The sequence below is a fragment of the Chiroxiphia lanceolata genome, chromosome 1, assembly GCF_009829145.1.
Source record: "Chiroxiphia lanceolata isolate bChiLan1 chromosome 1, bChiLan1.pri, whole genome shotgun sequence".
NCBI lineage: Eukaryota > Metazoa > Chordata > Aves > Passeriformes > Pipridae > Chiroxiphia > Chiroxiphia lanceolata.
The window spans coordinates 23,069,713-23,089,194 of NC_045637.1; the positions used below are offsets into that span (position 1 = coordinate 23,069,713).

Consider the following 19,482-nt stretch of genomic DNA (forward strand, 5'->3'; position numbering starts at 1 on the left):
TCTCTAGGTCTGATTGTCCAAACTATAGTGAGGACAGCTGTTCTCATTAATGTTTCGGAGAGATCTGTTCAGTATCATTCCAGGAATACTATATACTATTTATTTAGGTTTGGAATCCAAGTTTGCCAGCTCAGCTGCTACATTCAAAACTCCCCCTCCCTTCACTGATCATGTTTCCCTTATGGCCTTATACACTGTGTGTTGCTTTAACTAGTGTTCAGCACTGATTTATTTTATTTCTGTGAGTTTGACTTTGCAAGAAGGATTTAACAATGTCGCTACATTCCATAGGAATGAGCTGTATGATGGGAAATATGGTGATGGTTTTGCAAGCACATAAATATAGAACAGTTCTGCTTTTCCAAAGGAACTGTGTGAGATAACAGTGCCAGCAAAGCCCTCCGGATGTGCTTTGTTTTGTATTCCTGAGCCTTGTAGTCCACACTAATTTATAGGTTTGCCAAGAATTTTAAGGATTACTTGAAGAAAAATTGATTAGCTAATATCTTCCTTAATCCAATACAGTTTATGAGCTCAGGATCAGCTCTCTTATATCTTGATACTTCAGTGAACATCTGTGTTTGTCAGCTGGTTGTCCAAAAGGCAGAACTTCCAGATTTTTATTAAAAGTACAATAATGCAAGTTCGACCTTGAAAAGGGGCCCTGGCAACCTAGTGGCTGAATAGTCTTTGGAAATCAACCTTTCATAAAACAGTTCATAGGCCTGCAAATACAACAGGGAGTGGCCAAAATGGTGGCCTCACAACAGCTTCACATAAGCATTGGACTGGAACATATGTGTTGCATCTAATGTTTCCAGGGTAGGTTGATATCTGGTGCGGATCTCAGTGGCCACACTGACTTGGGGAGAGTTATATATGTTTACGCTGGTTAATAACCTAGCTGACTGCACCAGTAAGCAATTTGTCCTTTCGGTTTAGGCTAAGTTTATGTGATGTGTTTTGTGCCTGTGAGAAATACAAAGAATTGATTCTGCTTTGTCATACCCTTGGTTTTAGAGTTGAGAATATTTGAAAATGCTTTGTTGAATTGGAACCCAAAATCACAAGGCTTTACTGACAACTTTTTTCACATTTCCAAAATTCTCTGAGTCTTTAATAAAAATTAGACTAGATAAGACCACAAATGAAGACAATCCAATTACCTAAGCACAGATCTGCTTTAACAGACTTAAACGTTCTTCTAGAAACCATTTCCAAATCGTCTGGAGAACAAGGATGACCATGATTGCCAAATACTGCATTACCAAAATAATGTATCCTTTTCTTTAAAGGTGGAACACTGACAGTAACAGGGACATACTTGTTGGTGACATTTGCTCCAAATGTACCTCAAGAGCTCACAGCAAGACAAGTACAGAATTACTTAGTGAGCTGGCCTTTTTTGGTATATTCAGTGAGTATCTGATTCTTACTACTCCCTAAACCAGAAAAACTGGTGTTACGGGGCCTTTAACAGCATTATGAATTAGTGGTAGAAAAACTGCTCGTGGCAATAAATTGTGTGATTTTCATAAGAGAGAAAGTCCCTGGGTCATCATCCTTGTCCCCTGCAGCACCAGAAGGTGTCTTTTGAGCTACATGCCAGGGGAAGGTCATAGTCGTGCAGGATTAACGAGAATGGAAAAATTCGGGGGTTTGGGGATATTGAGGGAAAACCTAAATATTGGTACTGCTTATATTTCCTATGTATGTGTTCATTCCACTCTGTCTGCATGTACAGCTAAGTTACAGGGCTTTTCTGGAATGTGATGGAATTGTGCTTTTAAAAAAAGGCTATGCAGACTCTTGGTCCTGCTTTTTCCATTCTTATCACTCTGGTTTATCCCCATGTTGTTAAGCCTGGCTGAAAGGAGCTTTGTATGGAGTTGAGATATGAAGGGGTGGCCTGCTTTAACCTGAGTTAGAATTCAAATACAAAAATACCATTTTGATTAAAGTATCTGTGTACAAACTTCAAATGCCATATGTCTTCTTTGATGTATTTAATTAGCATCAGAAACAAGACCAGAGAGTGTAGGAGGAATTTCTGTCTCGCTTTTCCTCTGGAAAGTTGAAAATGTTTTCCTCCAGCTGAATGTAAAAGATGCAATATAGGAGCTTCAGAAGCAGTTACTTTTTTCCCAGTAAAGTGACTCACTTGAATTAGATTCTTAGTGCCCAGGCTTTTCTTGGTAGGACGCTCAGTTAGAAAGCCACTGAGTAAATAGTTTGAGGACCTTAATCTTTTAGCCAACCTCCAGACTTTACATACATCTAACTATCCATGAGACTACTGATTAAGCGCAAATTACATGCTACCATAAAAGAAATGTTGATCCTCTCTTTCAGTTTGTTGTGCATTTTAAACTCCTTCAATTTTTTGTGCATTTTAAAGATCCTGAAAGATGATGATACAGCTTAATGGAAGAAATTAATGTTCATGTTGTATAAATCACAACATGCACTTTCAATCAGGCAGTAGAGAGGCTTTTGAAAGCAGTGCCCAAGAGTTTTGGGGTGCTCAATAAGGGTCGCTTCAGCCTCCACAAGAGCTTCAGCAAGTCCATGCAATCAGCACAGCAAGAGGGACTTCTTTAGGAGAGGGTTCAGAAGAGGCATCTCAGTGCTCACTGGAGGACCCTCTCTCTTTCCTACTGAATATCCCCCTCTACCATGCAGTTTCACCTTTAGATGATAATGCCTGGCATTTTAGGTACTGATTTTAAATTGTTGATTCACCCATTTGTATAGAAATGGTGGAGAGAGAAAACTCTCCATTCACACCCAGTGACACCAGAAATTTCTGGGTGACATGCCACATTTTTTTGAAACCAACAGGCTTCTGGAAAAGGGCTTTTCCCCTTTCTGAGGACTTTTTTGACTTTGTTTTAGAAAAGTTTGTAAGAACGCAACTGAATGCCTAGGAAGACTGTGCTGTATTCTTCTTAGATAACATTATGAGGAAGTGGTAGATAACTCCTGGACTTTCTTTCCCCTCTTCTCTCTTTTCCCCGCCTCAGCCAGCATCTAATTCTATATGTACAGCATGGGTCGTCAGGAGGGATGGAGTAAGTACACAGCAAATCTTGTTGAATCAACAATATATCGGTCTTTATTTGTTCCTTCTGCTCCCTGGATTCATCTGTGTTGGGCTTCTTCTCTTCAAAGGGAGGGAGGAGTGAAAGGTTCCACAAGAGACTGTGAGATATCAGACTGATTATCCTTGTATGCTGCTGGAAAATCAACCAAACCATGTTTACATATTCTCTTTGGGCAGGGAGCTAGCTATTCATAATTGTTTGTAAAATGCCTAGCACAGGTTGGCTCTTAAGATGCAAAGTGTAGCAGAAGTTGCAGAGTTTTCAGTATAAATATATAGTGAGGAGACAGTTCAGAAGTATAATGCAGTCCAACAGTCTTTCTAAAAGTAGCCCCAAAGTGTTGTCTGCTGAGAAATACAAAGCCCCAGTGGTACAAAATGTTCTCTGTGGGTGGTAAACCATCCCTACGTGGCATTGCACTGGCATATTGTGCAGAAATAGCCTCCAATTCCCACAAGACAACTTTGAGTCACCTTCTGAGACTTTGCAGTAGCATAATCATGTCTGAGCAAGAATGACTAGCCTAGCTTGTTTTTCTCTCTTTTGCTTATGTGCACTTTGAGTTGCTACAGATAACATAAATTACAGAGGAAGCTCTTAGGTTTCCCTAAACAGAAGCATAGTAACTATTGGTTTGTTAATATTTAATCTCTGCAAAATCAGGTTCAAAGCATTTCTGCTTTTCTTTCAAAGTGCCTAGAAGACCCTCTTGGTTTATTGGTCCTTATGTTGCTGTATATGCCGGGAAAACACTTGGGGCAGACAGTGTGGTATTTTGTTCTGGTGCCTTTTGATAATGCTCAGAAAGATGAAAAACATCATGATTATAAAAAAACGTTGATGAGGGCTTGAGGAGACTTCTGTAGAGGTTAGTTACAGCAGCCGAGATCATTGTAAAACAGGTCACGTTCCTTCAATTCCTCTAAACAGAATATGTGAAGCTGATATATCTACGCACTTCCCATTCCTGGAGTTCATATTTAACACTGCTACAGCTATGAGAGCAAGCACTATTCTGGGTGGTTCTCAGGAGACAATCATAGGCAACAGCTGAGACACCCCAGGAGGGCTCCTGTCTGTGTGAGGTCCTGTTAGGAGCCATGCACTCTGCTTGCAGTGACTTAATTGTCACAGATTCTCCTTTGTCTTGTGATTAAAGGTGGCCTGTTGGTGGTTCACCAAGTGGCAAAGAACCATAGAAGAATAGTGCTGGGCAGCACTAGGTGAGAACTAATGTTTGAATTTCATGCTTAGTAGGTGAGACTTGGCAGAGCTGAATAAACTTAAACAGCAGCCCTGAAAAGCAAACATCATTTTTTCTCCCTAGGTTTGGCCACAGGACTGCCATCTCTGTCCCTACACCACTTCTGCTCTTGGGGCTTCCTCAGGAGGCAGAAGCAGACATGAACACAGATCTGTGCACCCCTTCAAGAGCTGCCATCAGGGACTCTTATGTCCTTTTGATCATTTTTCTTGGCTGTTTCCTTTCTGGAGTGACTCTTCTTGGTGGTTTTGTTTACTTTTAAGCAAGATGAGATCACAGTGGAGCTTTTTGGTAGCTTTAGCAAGAGAAGAGCTGATGACAGGATGAGGATCAACAGAAGGCTGATGGACAGAGCCTGCTGTGGTGTCCTGGTTCAGTCAAGGCTTGTGCTGCTTGGCAATACCTGCCAGTAGGAATGAGGTGGAACAGGGAGTGGAATGCCAGAGCTGCTGTGATGGAACAGTTTGAGCCAGTGACTGTCCCTTGCCTTGGTTTTGGATGATTATTCTTGCATTGTTTGAAATCTGAAGTGACAGGGTAGATGATGATGCTTCCCCTGCTGGGATCATCTAGAGGATATAAAATGAATCAGTGCAGGTTTAGCTGGCTGCCTGCAGTAGGGTTGTCTCATGGGTTTCTGTACACTCTAGGGCAACCAGACCAAGGGTGAGGTGACTGGTGCTCAGGTTCGCCCTGGCGGGGGAAGCAGATCTCACAGTGCTGTGTCACCTGGTGCCATCGCACACCATCCTGTGTGCCAGTCCTGGACTTGTGTGTCATGGAAAAGAATGCCTAAGGCATCTCTGGAACTCCTTTCTTAGCCTGGATATCTTTCTGAGTGAGGAGTGTTTACTTAGCACATCTTTCTTCTATTCTGTTATCAATTTTTCATTATCAAAATAGCAATTGAAGCTATTTGGAGGTTGTTGTAGGAGCAGCCTGATAATGCAGTATTCTGCGCTGGCCCTAATATGTTTGCCAGTGGCATGAAGAGCAAATCTGCTAACTCTTACTTCTTCTCTCAAGTTCCCTCAAAGCCCTGTCAGAGTTTCCACAGGGAGGCCAAGATGAACCCACCTGTCTGCAGATCTTAACATGTATTCTGCCTTGGTTCATGATTTAGACATACCCAGTGCTGCACTGTTGAATAAAGCTGGGGAGGTTGGCCAAGTTACTTACTGTGAGACTGAGATTTCTCTTTCTTTGTGCTGTCTCAAAGGCTACCAGGCTTCTGAGCACTTTTCAGTGCAAAAGTCCATCACCCCTGTTTTCTTAAGTCTGTTGGGCCTCATAGAAGCTTTACGGTTCTTACACTTGTTGCTTTCTTTAGGCACAGAGGGGGAGAATACCCACACTTTTGAGATGGCAAAAGGCAAGAGTTACCGATGGAATCTGCAGACACAAATTAACAGCAAGTCAGTAAATTTAGCTGTCAGTCATTTAGCTGTCATATGTTATTGAAGGAGCAAAACCAGACCATGCATGGTGTAGGTAAAGCCACTTCAGCAGCTGCAATTGCAGCTGCAGTGTGGTCTGTTGGTTGCCATTGAGATTTGCAAGGTAAGCTTCTGTCAGGCACCTTTGATTTGAGAACTACCATGTGAAATAAATGCTTTCCTCCTTACGATGTATGGCAGAAAATTTGAACAAAATTTTGAGGAGAGTTTTTAGTAGGAATGGTGAGAGAGGCAAAAAGGGTAGGATAAATGAGATTGCACATGGCAAAGAGTGACACTGAGAATATTATAGCTAAAAGTAGAGACTGCTCTATCTTTAGCTAAGTGCTTTACTCCATAGGAATTATAAACAGAGTTTCTGTAAGAATTATTACAATAAATATGGGTACCTTTGCTGTCACATTAAAAAAGTCTTCTCAACATTACCAGTGATAAAATATATATTGAAGTGCAAAAAGAAAAACTAAAGAAATAAGAAATGCTCAGTTTAAATTTTGCTATAATAGGAAAGATAAATGACAATAATTGTTTGATAGCTCGGTCAACTGGCAATAAAATTATTTTTTAGCAGAAGGTGCAATGAAAAGACATCTCAGTCTTTGAATGAAGCATTTATTACATAGTTTCACAGCTCTAACTTTCTTCTCTTTTATTTTCAGATCTTAGAAATTTTAATATTCTGCATTCTTCTCTATTTTTACAAAAGAAAGGCTGTGAAACACATCGTGGTTTTGTTAATGATGGTAGCACTACTGGGTAAGAACATATTATTCACTTTAATGTTCCTGTCTGTTACTTGATAATTCCTTGTCACTCAGTCTCTCAGCTAGTTTAGGCTGGGGCCGTTTCAAAGCGGTGTGCTGAACAAGAAACATTTGAAACATTTCACATGATTTTTATTGGGGTCTCTTTTTGGAGAAAAAAGCTGACTATGAAACATAGTTTCTATGCTTATTGATGGGAGTATTTCTTTTTGCAGATACCCTGAAATTAATATGCTATGTGGAATGGTATTCTGAAGCTTTTTTTAGATAACACTTTAGGTTTAGATCCTGGGAAAGTGGACTGTTTGAAACTTTGTTTTGGAGAGCAGGCTGTGAAAATCAGTTCTTTAAAACAGAGCAGCTTAAGACCTTGTAAGCACTCCTTAAATAAATGCAGTGTTATACTGTGACCGTACAACAACTTTTCTTTGAATTATCGATGACTATTATCTATGTTGCATATGCAACATTTAATATTTTACCATCTTTCCAGAAGCATAACAAGAACTCAGTGGGCCACTGAAGTTTGTGGGCCACTGTCACCACAATCAATAACCAGAGAAATAGGGAGGTCACTTTATCAGGTAGCTTTCAATAAAGTCAAACTTGAATCAGTTTTGAGAAATGTCAGGAGGTTATTTCTGAAGCTCCACTGCTTATATTAAGAATTTTCACCACCCCATGTGACAAATTGTCCAGTCTTCATTGCTTCTCCGTGAAAGCCTCATGGGACACCACAAGTCTTTGGTTGAAGTGAAAAGTGCTTGAACTGTGTTGTTCAAGTAAAAGGTCATTCTCTCACTTAGTTCAGTGAATGTACATATTAGTTTGCAAAGACTCATAAAGCACATTTCTAATGGAGATGATCATGAGGGTTTTGATAAAACAGAATTTCACTAAGGTTTGCCAGGTACAAAATTTGGACTTGACTGAATGTGAAAAACTGTCACAGCTTTATTAACTATCTTCCTTCAGATACCTGAGTGGTTTCTTAGTCAGCTCAAAAGCTCAAACTTTCAGAACAACTTTTTGGGATAGTCTTCCCATATAGGTTTCCAGTACTAGGAACATTAGGATCTGTAGCTCTGCAGAAGCATCAAAGGATGTCCACGCTCCCTGTATGAGGCAGAGATGGAAGAGCTCCAAAAGTCTTAGGTCTAACTGTTCCACTACTCCTGGTGTGCAGGAGGGAAGTGTGAGTCTAGCCATTCCCCAGCTCCTAGCCCAGAGCGTGGCAGCTTTGGCAGAGCTCTCCTGAGCTGCTCTGCAGCTTCCAGCACTGCTATGAGGAGTGTGAAGCACTGTGCACTCCTAAGCACTCTTAATGAGTGGATCCACCCTCCTTTTTGCATAGCTGGAAGCCTGAAGATCTCCAGGTGGGCTCCTACACCTCCCTGCCACAGTTCTGTGCAGGCCCACCGTGGTGGCTGCCCCAAGCAAGGTCAACACACAGCTCCAGGAGACCTGGGTGGTTCATCTGTGTAGCCTTGCATGCTTATTTTGCTGTGGAGCCTGCCAGCCCTGATGCTGCCAGTGTGACAGGGACACTTGGAGATGCTGAACAGCAGCAGGGCTGCAAACCTGTGACCCAGCAGGCACTAACTGCAGCTTGGTAGTCAGGCTAGCAAACAACCAAAAATACAATTTCAGCTGATGGCTGCTGAGGTTTTGGTGAGCATATGCAGCTTGAGGAAAAATTAGTCATTACTTCTGCTCTATTAAAAAAGACACAAACAAACAAATCCTGGTTTATGGGAAGTTCTGAAATACTGATATTTCCCTTGGAGATGAAATACATGATTTCATCTGACTCTGGTTCCTGCAGCTGTGCTGGTGCCTGGCAGTCCCCACAAAATTGCACCTAGAGCCTTCTCTTTGGTCTCCAACCTTTCTACTGAGCAAAGTGATGGAGGGGTTGAGAAATTGCCCAGTAACTTTGCTCCCAGCTGTGACCTGCTCCCTGACACGTGACCCTTCAAAGGCCCTGCCTGTTGGAGGAGTAGATGAGGCTGGGGGTCCTGTTGGCAGCTTGGGCAAGGGAATTTCATCTTTTTCTGTTCAGATACATTCCTAGTGGAGTGTTCATACAGATGTAAATTAAATGTAGAAAGGTTTCTTTAAAGAGAGGGTAACCCTTGTGTTTCACTGGATATGCAAGCTACATTCATCATGAAGAAAATACAGAGGTGATCATAAAATCTGAAAACATTTTGCTTAGTACAACTGCAAATTCATTTGATGAGAATTATCTTACCTCATGTATATATTGAAAGTTATCATACGTTTGAGGGGACATATTTCAGATTAAAGAGAGATTTCAGAGTTTTCTGCCCTAACAGCTGGAAAGTGACATCATTTGTTACACTAGCCTTGAGGGGAGGTCATTACAACAGAGAAACGAAAACCATTTCCTAGGTTTTGAAACTTATTCCAGAGCTAATTTAGCAAAAAAGACTATTCCACTTTTCAAAGAAACTAAACCAACCAACAAAACAAACAAACGAAAACCCCCGGTGCTTTCTTTTCTGCCTTATTAAAATTATAAGGCATGGAAACTGCCCTTTCATCAGAAAAAAAATTTCAGGAATCTACTCTTAGGTGGACAGTTCAAAGTACTGATTTTTACCTATAAGTGTTCTTTTAAAATAATAGCTCCCCCATATTAGAGTGCAAATCTCAATTTTTATGTGCACTGCTTGTTGGGGCTTGAATGTATTTTTGACTTTGTATCATACCATTTGCACTGCTGCAGACCAGCATTTGACCCCTGCTCGGTGTTACATCTGTGTTTGTTAAACCACTTCACCTGTTTCCATTACAGAGAAAGAAGCGAAGTACTTGGTGAAAATGTTATGAAAACAGTGAATTTCATGGTGGTGAACAGGATCATCACAAGATGTGTGCAACTCTTAAACTCTCCCTGAACTTTTGGACTTGCTATAAGAAAAATACTTACAATCAAAACCACAGACCTGAATTCATTCTTTTTCCCCCACCTTTTCTCCCAACCTTGGCCTGAACTTTTTGCACAGTGCAGGTCTCCTTGCCAATCTGAACGTTGCAGTTACAGGAGGATGAATCAGACCACTGAAATCCAACACTCCTCAGCTCTGCACGAGGGTGGAACAGGACCCCAGCTGGGGAACGGTGCTCCTGACAATTAATTACCTTTCTTCAAAGGTCATCTCTGAAGCCTGACTCTTCTTAAAATTTTTAGGTTTTTTTTGATTTGCTACATTTTATTTGCAGTAATCACAGCCTACTTGGGTGAGGCTGTGATTCAACAAACCAATAGCACACTCCAAAAGAAAATCTAAAGTAACTCTTAGCTAAACTCTCAGCTCCTTTTCTAAAAGACCTGTCTTGCAAGACTTCTGTGAACTGCTGACATGTGTTAAAACCACTGCCTGCTGTCTGAGATTTGTTTGTGGTGATGCAATGAGAGTGATTCAATGAATTGACAACACATTACTGAAATATTCTGTTCTATTGGCTAAGTCCCGTAAATATTCTTAAGAGCCCCACCCCTGAAAAAAAGTGCAGACCCCTGTGTTGGTTGTCTGCCCTCCATACATAACTCATGGGGAGAGTTAGGAGCTTTGGGATGTGACCCCAGAAGTCAGCTTTGGTGAGCTTTGGCCGGCTCCCATCTCAGCAGAGAAATCCTGAGGGTGAAGTGTTGTTTTAGGCTGCCAATGTCACATGCAGGCTGCTATTAAGAGGTGTCCTAACTGCTTTGAACAGATAACCAGACCTCTCAGACTTCTCCTGAATAATACAATATGGGCTCCAAATTAGCAGCTGGAGCTAAGTAAAGTATGTCTAGAAGTCAAGGGGGCTGTTGCACCACCTCCAACTGGTAGTCCAGTGTGCTCCAAAAGCTTAAAAGCAAAACACGAAGCACACATGGAGCTAAGGCCACTCTGGGTTTTGATGTAGCTTAGCAAGCATTTATAAAATTATACACTTGGTTTTAGGTGCCCAAATCCTACCTCAGTCTTATTTTAGGTAATCAGACCTCTGGCTCCGACCTGGAACCTTGTCCTCTCTCCCTTGTGCTCTGAGGTTGCTGCTGTGAATCCTACCCTGCTAATCTATCCCTTTCCCTTTCAGCATCAATGACTGTCATTGCTGTAAAGGCTGTGTCCAGTATGATAACACTATCTGTGAAGGGGAAAATGCAGCTAACTTATTCCATTTTCTATATCATGGTTGCTTTAATGGCAAGTTCTTGTGCTTTCCAAGTCAAGTAAGTGACCTTCTACTTATCTCCTAACCTTCATACGCATTTTATCTGTGAGTTTTATTTGGTACTGATAATGATTCCAGATACAAGTCGCATTTTGAGGCAACAAATTCCTGGCAGAGCCTTGACAGATGCATTTATTGTCTCTAACTGATGGTATTGCTTATTTAGGCTTTATTTCTTAGTTTATTATTGATTGTTATAGATGCTACCTCCTCTCCTTATCACCTTCTACAAGGTCTTCCCAAATTTACTTGACTAGTTTTGGCACAGGTCTTAACTTATTAAATGAAATTTATGTTTATGTAATTTTTGGGGGGTTACTTTTAGAAATCTTTATTACTGAATAATCAAATGGCCATGTTATCCTCATTATGCATCTCCTCTCCCCAGCTTTGTGTCACCAGTCAGACTGAAGAAGAGAGTTTATCCGAACTTTCTCCCTGCCTCTGTTAAATCTGCATGTTGCACTTTGCTATCCTGTATGTCTGTACCTTTCTAGGAAATAGTTAACTTTTGGTGTGCAGGGGACATCCAGGTTTTCCCTGCAGGCCTCTGGTCTGTTAAGGGATTGGTTTATGCTGCTTTTGCAGATTGCTGGGTATGGCAGCGTGGTAAAATATGTCTTACAGCTGAACAGAGTGTCTGTTTCCTTTATGCCTGTCCCTCTGCTTCAGGTGCTGATAGCATCATTCAGTAATCTCATCTAGACTGCTCCAGTGTGAGCCTGAGTATTTACTTGCATGATTATTTTCCGGTAGAAGAGCCAACCCAGCTTTTTCATGGCAGAACATACCATTCCCATGTGGAATCAGAAAGTCCGTGCATTATTATGCAGTGACTCTCCATGGCTGACTCAGGAACTCCCCTGTAGCAGATTATACAGTGAGATTTACATCCAGCTTGTCTTCACTGGAAGAACAGCTCTGGGCATTTACAATAGGAAATAAGAGCTTGGTAGATAGGAAGCTGCTGAATTAAGCTCCATCTTTCCAGTTTTTCTTTATTTCTTTTGCTGGGCCAAAATTAAAACAGAAGTGAAATGTGTCCATTTCATTCCCTGGGCTGAGTCCCTTTCTCTCTTCTCTCTTGGATGCATTTTCTTATGGGGACAGTACTGTCAGAATAAATTTTTCATTTTATTTGTTTCCTCTTTTATTTTATTTGATTGTTAGCTCAGAACAGCCTGTGCTGGAACAATCTCCTGGATCCAGCGCTGGGCCTTGGTATCATTGTTTTAGTTCCTGTGACCAAGTTTGTTGCAAATGGGAGAAAATAATGAGGTGTTGTCAATGACTTCAAAATCCTGACTATCCTGTGGATATGTAGGATTTCTTTATTTTTAAAGCACCATGGAGACTGTTCAACAGTTGCTAAAATAACTATGCAATTGCTTTAATGGCTAAAACAGATCCAAGCTTGGATTTTTACTATGCACATATATTGCACCAGTGAAACATTTAAATGTGGTTCTTTTTATAGGTTAGAATATACTCTGAAGGCTCCTGATTTTTCTCTTTTGGTCTGAAATGCACTGTTCACATAACAAAGTATCTTCTGGTGCATCCACAAGTTCACACTCATGGTTGATCACTCTATGGGTAAATGTTGGTAGCTGTGGTCTCTGTGAAAGTGAGTTAATTGCTTTGCCTTTTCGATCTGCTGATGCAGACTGTGCAGGCTACTCCATGGCCAGTTTCTTGACCCTGCAGGTCTGTGTGCAGTGTATGCTCCTGTGGTCCTGCACACTCTTGGTCGTGAATCTGGTGAGGATTCATGTTGCTTTTCTGAAGACAACAGCAGAGAGTTTCCAACCCAAGGAGCACAGGCTTGGAGCTGTCTTTCTGGACTTTTCCAGCAGGACAGAATGTTTCTGGGGTGTGATTGCATGGATAAATATACAAATAGGTGTTTCAGCCAAGCTGGATCGAGCAGTAGCAGCAATGTTGACTTCAGCAAAGTGAAACAGTTCCTCCAAGAACTCACATGTTCATGTTTGTGCTGTAAATATACCCTTACACAACCTGTTTAAATTAGAGCAACTTGTCCCTGGCTGCTTGCAGGCATCACTGCTTCCAAGAACAGATGCAGACCATAAGAAATAATACCCTAGCATTCCTGCCTTATCTGTGGCAGACAAAATTTTTCCAAAAATGCTTAAAAAAAATATCCATTGATAGCCCATGGCCAGAAGGATTCACGCCAAGTCTCTTGTGTCTTGTTTGTACTCTGCAGAGTCAAACCCAGAAAGTAAATTCAATACATGTATGCTAATTAGGGTTATTGTGGTAAGAAACGGTCACACTTATTGTTAAACTGACATAAAGTGGCTTAACCTGACTTAAAGTACAAGGAACCTATTGTAGGCATGAGGTGTAATACTGCTTGTCTTGCAGGTTCTTGAATCAAGCAATGCATCTGTATGAAGCAACAGCAGTTGTGCCCATTAATTTTGTGTTTTTCACCAGCAGTGCCATCATTTCAGGTTTGTTTCCAGCCTTCTGCCTCTACAGAATGATGTTCTAAACATCACGTTTTCAAAAATTACTACCTGTGAACAGGAACCCAAACCAGCCATGGTTTTTCTCTTCACAAAAAGTTTTTCCTAAGTCACAGGTGTTTAAGTTCTGAAAAATAAACAAGTTCACAACTTCTGAAGCAAAATAAATGGTAGGGATGTTGGAACTAGATTATCTTTAAGGTCCCCTTCCAACATAAACCTATTTTCTATGAAAAACAATCAAAATCTAGCTCTTCCAGAATAGATATGTGTGATTTACTGTGTCTTGCTGGCTTACTAGAAGTACCTGCATTTATCCTAGCCTCATCTTGACATCCAGTAAATGCGTTTACCATGTGCACACCAGCCTCTCTGTATACGAACTGGTAGAGTAATTTTAATGGCCTGGCAAACTACTCAAATGACAACCAGCTGTGTTTCATAGTAGTTAGCGTATATTCTGTTTCAGAAGGTGGAATTCTGGGTTAAGTGAAGGAAATAAAATTACTCCAAAGACTTTTTAAGCATTTAACATTTTATTCTGGGCGAGAACTTTGAACTCAGCATTGTTAAAGAGGGACTGCAAATCTTGGAAATGGTGCGCAGCATCAGAACATGAGCAGGGAGGACGACTAAGATGCTGTATCAGCAATGAGCCAAAATGATCATGTTGTTAGAGCATTTATGACTCATTTTAACACACACTGGGGGCTTTCCTGTCATTGCTGTGCAGAGTTTCTCATGCAGAGCTGCCATTAATGAGAAGGGAGTTAGCTTCACGCACAGATTGCCTCAGCACCTGTGTTAGAAGAGACCTACACTTTGTGACTGAGAGAAGACTTGTGCCAAAAAGGGGTTGCATTCCTGTGGCCATATGGGAAGTTTGGCCTGGTGCCTCCTTAAGAGATCAAGTACCTATTCAGGAATGGCTTAATAGCTTTGAGACTGGATACACATGTATTTGCACCAGGTTAGTTAAACCAATGTAGGGCTTAGAAGAACAACCTCTGCTGAATCTTGCTGGGCTGCTCATAGAAGGTATCTTGTCTCGTGCCACCCCCATCCCCAGTTACAGCCTTTGAAGATACAGTCACACTTCAGCTGCACTGGTTCACACTGGTGTTTCTAAGCAGAACTATGCTCATCAGTGGTTTAAAGCTAATATACTTGGCTGCTAATCGGGGCAGCTGAGATCCAGACACACATCTGGTTCTGTCACCTCCACTACAGAGGTGCTAATTCCTGGAAGAGGGGTGACCAGAAAGAGCTAGTGATCCCTTCAGCCAGAAAGATTTGGCAAACTTGTCTGCTGGAGCCCTTAACTTGGTGTAAACATGAGGGACACAGTTAATTATTGAAAATCTGTTCCCAATTGGAGTTAAGATGTCCACATGGTCTGCTGGAGTATCTTAACGAAATCCATGAAGAACCTCTTAGCTATATTGGTATGTCTCTGCTTGTGAATAAGACCTTGAGTTTGACCTGCATAAAAACTGTTGCTGACGATGCAAAAAATACGTGCATCCGTGCAGTTACTAACCCAGCACATGTTCCAACCTGATTGACTAAATCTTCACCAGTCCCATGCAGTATCTTGAAAAAGCCTAGATTATAGAATATAGGTACCTAAAGTGAACACATCACAATGTGTATTAATACCTTATTTGGGATTTTTTTGCTCCATTTAAGCATGACACTGCTCCTGACCCTCCCAGCTGTAATTCATATCACTTGGAAGCCAGTCAAGATCTGCAATTCTTGTTTCTGTCACATTCCAGGGGTCATATTTTATCGGGAATTCCAAAGTGCAGCTTTCCTGAGTGTGTTCATGTTTCTGTTCGGGTAAGTGTATCAGCCTAAAATCTGCACTGTTTCAGTTTGTACTGAAACAGCATTGCCTTGTGCCTTCTTTTCACAGTAAGAAGAAACCTGCCTTATTATTAAAATATTATGGAAAAGCCATTATAGTAGGATAAAAAAAACACTAAAAAAAGATTGATGTCTGTGCTTTGGGAGTTTGGAGCCCGGTTTTGAATCCAAATATGTAAAAATGTGAGACACTTATGAACTACTAATCTCATGATGGAATGAAAAACCAGCAGCATGCGTTGCTCCAGCAGGAAGGAGAAATCACTGCTCTGCACCAAATATCAAGTTATAGGGGGTACTTTTACAACTGTGAGACATCTCCCATGTTACCTTCCAGTTGTGTATCTGCTGCTGCTAGGCATGGGCAACTGTATGAGCTGCTTGACTAGGAGGGAATAATATAATAACTCTCTCCCACCTTCCTGTGTCAAGAAAGACACAGTGTGCCTGCGGAAGAATTCAGAGCATGCTAAATAAATTCCTGAAGAATGGCCTAGGTGTTGTGAGAGCAGGAATCTTCTCCTGGCTCTCAGCACCATAAAAACTTTTGGGACAGGGGACAGTTACTTGATAATGGGTGTGAGATGGTTAAAAGCATCTCAGAGAACTATTGGAGGTGTCTTGCCACAGTGCTGTCAAATAAATGGGGCTGATAGCTACAGACATCTTCATCTTCTGCAGTTGGGCTGGAGTAGGTGCACACAACTGCTGTTTTGTCTGACTGCAGACAAAAAAGAGACAAAATCTGGAGATGAGCAACCATGTATTTGGCAAATAGGAATTAGGAGTTGTGTGTCCAACATAGAGCGGATAGAAGATTTGTCCAACCATAGCAGTTTTTCACTGCTTCTGGCTTGCAGCTTGCCCCTGAGACACGCAGTCAAATGAGAAAAACAACAGAGATGTTGATTGTCTGCAGCTAGACTGAATTGTTAATGAAATTGCACATGCTAGAATGCTAGTTTGGATGCTCTGTGAAGATTTGCTCAGGGATTCAAACGTTGTGGTCTCACACTCACAGGCATTTGATTAGGTATATATTGCTGAAAGTGTAATTTTGGCTGTGGAGCCTTTGGAACTGATAATAAAGCTTGAGGAGGCAAAACCTAGACTGAAAGAAAGCCCAAGATGAATTTATAGAGCTGCCAGGAAGAAGTGTTTCTTTATAAACTCAGCAACTTGTATTTGGAAGTCCTTGAAAAAGAAACATGGAAAGAAATTCGCATCTCAGATGCAGCAAACTGTTTCTAATGATACTCTGCCACTGTTATTTTGCAGGTGTCTACTGTCTTTCCTTGGTGTGTTTATAATTGCAGGAAATAAAAAAGAGGAGCATTTACAAATTCCTTTTATTGACTGTGGACATATTCCTGGTATGTAGGGCTTTTTTTCTGTCTCTGTTTAAATGAGGTATCTGATAATGGGATGACCTAGGAGAATTGAGTCACAGATGTGTTCTAGTCATATTTAATAAATATACTGTTCCCTTAATTTCTATTCCTGTTCCCAACAGGTTTTTCAAAGAATTTTTCAGAGTTTTTTCAAACTATTGTTACAACCAGTCAAATGAAAACAATGATTACTAGAGCAAAGAATGTTTAAATGATGGATTGATGGGGGATTTGTTTTATTAAAATTCTTTACAGAGTTCTTGTTTTTTCCCTTCTCTCACCACATTTCCTTAGGACACAAACTGACAGGGAAAATACAACCAGATTCTCACAGTTCATGCTATGGCACACTGAATAAGGAAGATGACTCGGTGAAAAGTCAAAGCTGAAAGAAGAAAGGACCTTACTTGTCAACTAACAGGAGGAATACCACTGGAACAAGGCACAGCAGCACTTTTTTGTTGAACGTGTTTAAGTACACATTGAACTCCTGTATGTTGATGAGTCATAGTATTATTTAATCCTAATTAATTTATCCTGTGATTCTACCAAATGGATTCTAAATATAAAGGAAGCCTTAAGAAAAACTAAATAACCATTAATGATACAGAATATTCTCCTAGTATCAATGCCTCTTGAGGATATTTTTAGAGTCTTAATTGTCTTGAAATGCAAATAGGCACAGAACAGGATTGTAAAAATTCCCCTTTGAAACCCCTCAGATCTTTGTAGATGCTCAAAGACAAAGGTGGGAAATGAGAACTTTCATAAGTGACTTCAAAGTATTCTGCTATATGTACAATTCCTTTTAAATCTGTTCCTTCCTGTTCAGGAGTCAAAGCTGTGGGCATATATACAGTGGACACAAATAGGTAAACACAAAGAATTTTGGATTATACGTAGAGGGACAATCCCGATTATCTCCTACCATCAGATTGGTTCTCTTATCTTCCAAGGAAATAAACACTTGTGTGAGGAGGGAGAAGAGAATATTTGCCATAAACATAGGCACATGGGCACGTGCACACAACTGAGGTGCCCAGCCAAGACAGGTCTAGGGAATTATGCTTGACGTTTTACATCCTTCGAGAAGAGTCCTGTGCACTGGGCTCTATGACCTGTTAGCATAGTCTGTTCTGAGTTTAGCTTCTTTTTCAGTAAAAGAAGGTTTTAGTGAAGAAAGTACATAGTTCTTCAAAGGAAGTGGAGTAGCCAGGCTCCCTCTCTTGATGTGTCTTGGAAAAATACTCCTAAAAAAGAAAAGTAGGGCAGCTCCTTGTTACCACTGCTAAAGCTGTGTGAGGAAAGGCTGTAAAAAACAGAATCACAAGGAGTCATGATAACTGTACCACCTTTCCTTCATTAAATGGTAGTGTCTCCACATTGATTTAAAGAGCCAGAAGTGATGGGAAAGATGGCAATACAGGCTCCGTATTCAGATTTAGGAGGTCTTTGTGTCCCTCAGTCCCAGATGCCCAGCAAAAAAAAGCTTCTTCTGGGCATTCATCGTGGGCCCACTTAACCCTGCCTGATAGTACTGATACATCTCAGCCAGCACAGTGGGGAGCAGACACATCCTCTGCATAAAAACTTAAAGTGCTCTTGAAAAATGTGCGTGTCTTGTTTTAGGTTTAAATTAATCTGCAGTAATGGATAGGGGTCATAGACTGTGTGTATTTTGTTTCAGTGAGATAAGAGGAAATGAGGTCTCTTTTTCTTTCTCAAATAATTTTTTATTTAATTTTAAAATAGCTACAGTTGAAGATCCATAAGGCAATTTAATTTCAAATGCTACAAAGCACACACAGAGCTGCAGTTTTTCCTGTGGAGCAATGGCTCAGGAACTAGGGCGTGTGGGGACTTGTGAAGCTGTTTTTCAATATGGACCTTTCCCAGCTGACACAGGACAAGGCTCTGTGTCTGCACCTTACTTGTACTAGCTGCCTGGCTTGGCCTTCCTTTCCCCTCTTATAGCTTGAGTTGAAGTTTCTAAAGCTTAAATAAAAATTTTAAAAAGCACATTATTTTCAGGTGCTTCCTCCAGGGAGTAAGAGCATGCCTCTCTCTTTCTTTTGCAAGTCAAATTTAAGCTTCTTTCTAAGTCTCAAGTGAGAGTGCATGCTAAAGATGGAAATAGGAGGCCTACAGGCTTTTGTTCTGTGACCTGGGAAACAAGTGAGTGAAAGGGTTTGGTTTTGTTGCTTTTCTAAATTATTGTCCTTGGGCATCTTTCCGAAATCTGTTTCCATGACTCAGAAGGTCTGGAGGAGGTAATAAAGGTTACCAGGTATAGGATTTTCTCTTTAGAGTAAGAAATCAAATGTAAAAATCTGTGGCAAAAGTTATTATTTATTTTATATTTCTGTATTTCTTCTTGAACAATGTTTTTTTCTTTCTTCCTATGGGTTTATACAAAAATTACAAGGGTTAAAATATTGTCTTTAAACCCTAGCATATTTGAAAGTAATTTATGGAGCAAAACACTGGTGACAATTATATGCAATTAAAAGTTGTGATTTGACATGGTCTTTGAAACTCAAGTACGTTCCAACTAATTAATGTATTACAAGATCAGAAAAACTCAGTGGTGAGAATTCATTACTGCTCTGCCAAGAAAGGGACATGACTTGTTTCAAGAATCAGTTTCTAATCAATGCTGTTTTCAGATTCTGCTTGCCATACTTAGGTGGCAAACACCACAGACAAAGCAAAAGCCTTTGCACTGGAATACTAAACCATCTCTGAAGCCCTTCTCTTTAATAATGAGTTATTTTCGTATAACGTTTTTCCTGATATCAAAAATGTGAGCTAGATAATAAGCTGCAAAACTTGCACCTGCAGACTGAATTTTCCTGAACAGATCCTCCATGGGATATGCAGAAATCAA

General features: G+C 40.6%; 1 protein-coding gene across 2 annotated transcripts in view; it reads left to right on the forward strand.

Moving 5' to 3' along the window:
- Positions 1–19,135, forward strand: part of NIPAL2 (NIPA like domain containing 2) — a 49,213-nt gene extending 30,078 nt beyond the window's left edge. Inside the window, exons 5-11 of one of the 2 annotated variants that reach the window (XM_032694631.1) lie at positions 1,296–1,417; positions 6,485–6,581; positions 10,703–10,838; positions 13,232–13,320; positions 15,114–15,177; positions 16,483–16,577; positions 16,890–19,135. In XM_032694631.1, coding sequence (XP_032550522.1) covers positions 1,296–1,417; positions 6,485–6,581; positions 10,703–10,838; positions 13,232–13,320; positions 15,114–15,177; positions 16,483–16,577; positions 16,890–16,984 — 698 coding nt within the window. In that variant the 3' untranslated portion in view covers positions 16,985–19,135. Of the gene's footprint in view, positions 1–1,295; positions 1,418–6,484; positions 6,582–10,702; positions 10,839–13,231; positions 13,321–15,024; positions 15,178–16,482; positions 16,578–16,889 lie in introns of both variants that reach the window. The other variant, XM_032694635.1, reaches the window with a different exon arrangement.
- The last annotated feature ends 347 nt before the right edge of the window (positions 19,136–19,482 follow it).